Source organism: Papilio xuthus, unplaced genomic scaffold, assembly GCF_000836235.2.
Source record: "Papilio xuthus unplaced genomic scaffold, Pxut_1.1 DF827870.1, whole genome shotgun sequence".
In the NCBI taxonomy this organism is placed as follows: Eukaryota; Metazoa; Arthropoda; class Insecta; order Lepidoptera; family Papilionidae; genus Papilio; species Papilio xuthus.
This window is the reverse complement of record NW_013530779.1, coordinates 1,889,212-1,894,272: the sequence shown is the minus strand read 5'-3', so window position 1 is coordinate 1,894,272 and position 5,061 is coordinate 1,889,212. Positions and strand designations below refer to the sequence as shown.

The following is a 5,061-nucleotide window of genomic DNA, read 5'->3' as shown; positions in this document are numbered from 1 at the left end:
TAGTTCGAACCAACAATATATGTAAATAGTATGATATAAACTGTCATTTTCATCAGAAATCCAACCAGAACAGTTGAAAAGAACTCGATGATATTTGGCATAGATGTAGAACATAGTTTGAAAGAACACATACGCTACTAATTAAGATTTTTTAATCCGCGCGGACGGAGTCGCGGGTGACAGCTAGTAGAGTTATATAACGGATGCATTACATTCGTCAGTAGACCGACTGATGTAATTACTTTTGAAGTAATACAAAGTCATATTCAGTAAATTGTTGGCGGATTTACGATCATTATTTGAAAGCGTATTCGACATTTTCACAGAAAGAGCTTTATTTCATTACGCGAAGTTGTTTAATTCAGCGTCGGTTTGCAGTAATGAAGCGCTGGCTTCCATTTGTAAAAGAATAATTACATTTTTATGCTCTCGAATCAGTGAACATTTTCAATTACATATGTGTTTGGTAGGAATATATGATTTTAGATAATTCATCATCATCGGCTCACTATACGTCCTGAGTAACTCTGACCGTTCCCTTAGATAGGGGTCACTGCGGGTTGACTTCACAAATATATTTTGAATTTCTTCGATATGTGCAGGTTGCATCTCGATGTTTTCCTTCATCTTTAGAATGTCGAATAAATGTACATATGTTAATTCAAAATCGAAAAACACATTGAGATGACGGGATTCGCATCCAGGACCTGCAGATTTATAAGTCAAGTGCTTAACCCTTGAGCCACCGACGCTTTAGATAGGTGTCTTGCATTAAAATAAAATAATTATTAACTTTGTCTACCATGGGTTTGTCTACTATACACGGATTTCATCAAGCCTTCTTTACCGACAACTGTAGGCGGTCAGTTGTTCGCCATACACGGACTGCTTGCCTTTAGCTTGCTTATATTGCTCTGAGTATAGCTTTATTCTTGTCAGTTTTTTTGATTATAACAAGCCTAGGTTCTACCATATTTTGGTGGTCTAAATTTACTTGAAAAATAATATATCATTAATATAGTATAGGTAAAATGCTACCAATTTACGAAGTGTCAGTGCAATTACACTGGACTTGTTAACACAATGTAAACATAGATTAGTCGTGTTAGAGCTTGAACTATCTCTCGTAGTGAATGTTGGCGGGTAGCCAAACCTAGATAGCGAATCTGTGTCTAAATTATGACGCATGCGGTTCTAATAATTTAATTTCTATTTGGTACTAAACACGGTTGGTATTAGGAATATACAGTTAAAAAAAATTAACCTACTTGTCCCAGTATGAATAAAATGGAATGAAATGAAACGAAATGAAATGAAATGAAATGGAATGAAACGAAACGAAATGAAATGAAATGAAATAAAATTAAATGAAATGAAATACATATATATTCGTAAGCGGAATTGAGTATGTTTGTTGCGAAACAACAGAATAAATAAAACATTTCATTCCAAGTAAATGATATAAATATTTTATTGATAGTATTACACAACATTATATCTAGGTCTAGGTACGAATGGCACGGGATTCGAATCTGGAGACAGTAGAAGACGCACGTTAACATTGGCCCTGCGCCATCGGTTCCACATCACGTAGTGATCCTTCCACAGAAGGTACACGGTGACTGAATAACCGCACAATACTATCGCCATAAAGAAGTCCATAGCTGTTTCGGTGATTCGATGAGATATACCTGCAAAAATGTTACCAACTGTTACAATAAAACGGGTCCGTCAACATAGAACGATGAACTAATGAACAGAAGACCAAACGAAAATTAGATCAAAGAACTATAATTGATAATGGACCTATGTCATCACAAGCCATAACCAATTTACTATTGGACTGCCTTCATTTCCTTCAACGATATGCAGTCCTCCACGTACTATCTAGCCACTTCTTACTAGTCTTACAAGGCGCCTTAAGTATTATTTTAGAGGCAATCTCAGGTAATTTCATACAATCCAAGAGTTTTCACCCACATTGGTCTTAACTATAAAATTCACTTGATTAATGAGCATGAGCATGAGATGAATTTGGCGTATTTTGTAAGCTATCCCGTTGACAGTTCATATAAAGCAATACATATCTTAAGCTGTATCAGCTTAATTAATTCTCTTGATTGTACATAGGAAAAAATAATTAAAATAAAAGTAGAAGAAAAAAAAATAATAAAATAAACAAAAATAACCAACCTTCGTCCTTTCTAGCACCTGGATCGAGCTTACCAAATTTGTTGCCCTCAATCACAAAGTATTGAGTGCCAACGATGCATACCGCTAGCAGACCGGCTGTCACAGTCGACAGCAGCCAGAATATAAGGCAGTCAGACTGTAGGCAAAAACAAAGGATCAAATCAGTACTATTCATTATAAGAGTGGTGGAGCTTGCAAAAATGGACAAGCTTTAATGATGAAGTACTACGTAGCACAGTAGACAAAAGTAAAGATTCTACGTTTTTGTGATTGTTTTTGATAAGTAAAGAAAAAAGTAATAGTCATCATCAACCTGCCCTTATCTCTACGGAGAGTCGGCATAGTACGTACAATATATATAAACGGTATTGTTCCAATTAGAGCGTCGGTGGCTCAGGGGTCAAGCGCTTGACTTGCAATCTGAAGGTCCTGTGTTCGAATTCCGCCATTTACCTATGTGTTTTTCGATTTCCGATTTACTTTTACATTTATCCGACGTTCTTACGGTGAAGGAAAACATCGTGATGCAACCTGCACATATCTGAGAAGAAATTCAAAGATATGTGTAAAGCCAACCAACCCGCACTGGGCCAGCGTGGTTGACAATGACCTATTCACCCTTAACTTAAGGTAGGCTCCGAGCCCCTCGGTGGGGACGTATAGTGAGCTGATGATGAGGATTATTCCAATTTCTCTATATCTCCCCTAATATCTCCTTCAAGAAATCCGAAAGTAATTAGTTATTAAACGTACATATTAACGACTTCACGAATAGTGAAGGAATCTAGGAATCCTTCTCAAAGACCGCAATATCTCTCAAAATCTTTAGCATATATTGTATTATTCCTAGAAGCACACTCAATTCATTCGCTTTGTAACGTTATCGTTCACTAGATTATTGATAAATTGCACTTAATTCAAGCGGCAAAGGAAATTAATACCAGCAGTATTAGATGTTACCATTTAACCTATCTGAAAAATATTTGTTAGTGCCAAGCTACGTTTTATCGCAATTTATTCAATCATCAATATTCCAGAATACTTTATTCCCTCTTATATCATTATAATATTTGACTAATAGATATATAAATTATAGTTTATTAGTTTTTAGCGTATCTACAAAGAAAAATAGTGATTACCAAAATTGTTTCCTCACCTGCAAATGGCTCCTATTGCGAGGATTGCCAAACCACAGCCGTAGAGCTTGGAGCACTGTGTACCGAGGAGTGCGAATTGCCGGGTAACTGAAATATTTACCTAACTATTGGCTAAGACGAATGGAATGAAAATTCAAAATTCAGTTTTGTGTGTAACATGTGAAAGTTTCCTAAACACTTTTCTAATTGAATTTTATTTTCTATCTATTAAACTTTGTTCCTTAAATAGTTTGATTGAACAGCTTACTACAGAACATGCACACTGTTCCAAACAATTCTAGATACCCTGAATACTTCATCAATCCTACTCAAGCCGCTTCGCATTATCCCGGCAGTTTAAAAAAAATTAAAGTGATATTAATGTATCTTACCTGAAGCCACAAAGTTCGCAATGATTTCTGCCAACTTGATTTAGCCATCTCTCTAAGCAGGATAAATGAACATTAGCTAGAGATCCTTTACAGTTGCATGGAGAAATCAACCTATAAATTTAATGGTTTGGTTAAAAATTTGCAAGCACAAATGAGTATGGGAAATTGGTGAATCAGAAAGTGACGGTACCTAAAATGTCAAGTAAAAACTTAGCTTACCTTTCCCGTCCTTTTGTCATACAAATTCGACAAACATTCGAACCAATACTGGAAAGAGAATCCCTTGCAGCTAATCTAAAGTCAGATTTCTCTGATAGATTCCCAGAAGTTTTCTTTTTGTGTCCCTCTATTGTTTTTGATTGTTTTATATCAATCAGATTAGCGTTTGGTACTCTCATATCGTTAGTTACATTAACAATATCGATAATCTGAGTTGGTGGACTTTGGAAACGTTGTACTTCTGGAGTTGGTTCGGTAATTATTGAACTTATCGCGGTGTGAACATTTTGCACGTTCGGAACTTCTACAAGAGCTAAGTTTTCAGTATCTTTTGATGTAAAGCACGAGGCTACAAATTTCTTTAAGTCCAAAAATGTTGCAGGTTCACAACGTTCACTATTTTCAGTTTTAGTCAAATTTGGTATTTTAAGGTCTTTAAAATTTATATTTTTAATAGATTCATTCGCTGGTGTGAAACTTAGTGATGATAGTTTCAAAGCATTAGCGACATCCTGTGTGGTTATAAATTGTCGTAAGCTGTGCTCTGATTTAGATTTCCCTGTTATTTGTTGGTAAATACTTTTTGGTGTTTGAGGTATTTCGCCCGGCAGTGGTGTAAACCTAGAAGGTCCCGCATCGTCTGCCGCTTGGCCTAATTGTTTGACTTTTACTTTATTTTGATTGTTCAATCCTTTATCGTTTGCATCTTCTTTATTGATTTTATTTTCTTCATCCATTAAAAGTTTTCTTGCATTAGTATTTAATATTTTAAAGAAATGATGTGATAAAACTAACTTTAAAAATTATAATTTGACATTTAATTTTGACATTGCTTATGTTTTTATTAAATTTAATATATATCCTTTTTGAAGTTAGAAAAAAGAGTTTTAACATGAATAAAATCTAAAAAGAAACAGCTTTTAACCAAGACCATCAAAACACTATTTTTAACATTCTTTTTTGTTTAAAAGATTCTCCATTTAAAGAAACATCCGACATATTCTTGTACGTATAAAAGTAAATCGCGTATGGAACCAAAGAATCCAGCAGAACACGAATGCCATATATTTAGGTTATGTTCAAAATTAACAGCCAAGTTTATCTTCCGAAGTTTACCAGCG

General features: G+C 34.9%; 1 protein-coding gene across 4 annotated transcripts; it reads right to left on the bottom strand.

Annotated features, from left to right (window-relative positions):
* Positions 1–1,453: 1,453 nt before the first annotated feature.
* Positions 1,454–4,725, bottom strand: LOC106115242 (E3 ubiquitin-protein ligase MARCH1). Of its 4 annotated transcripts, none has more exons than XM_013308567.1 (5): positions 3,941–4,725; positions 3,722–3,832; positions 3,350–3,437; positions 2,194–2,329; positions 1,454–1,709 (listed from the first exon to the last, which is right to left on the bottom strand). In XM_013308567.1, the coding sequence occupies exons 1-5, from the start codon at positions 4,675–4,677 to the stop codon at positions 1,483–1,485; spliced, it is 1,299 nt and encodes a 432-aa protein (XP_013164021.1). In that variant the 5' UTR covers positions 4,678–4,725; the 3' UTR covers positions 1,454–1,482. The 4 variants fall into 4 exon arrangements, with proteins under 4 accessions (XP_013164021.1, XP_013164022.1, XP_013164023.1 ...); XM_013308568.1 differs by having other exon boundaries at positions 1,454–1,691; XM_013308569.1 differs by having other exon boundaries at positions 2,227–2,329.
* Between the last annotated feature and the right edge of the window lie 336 nt (positions 4,726–5,061).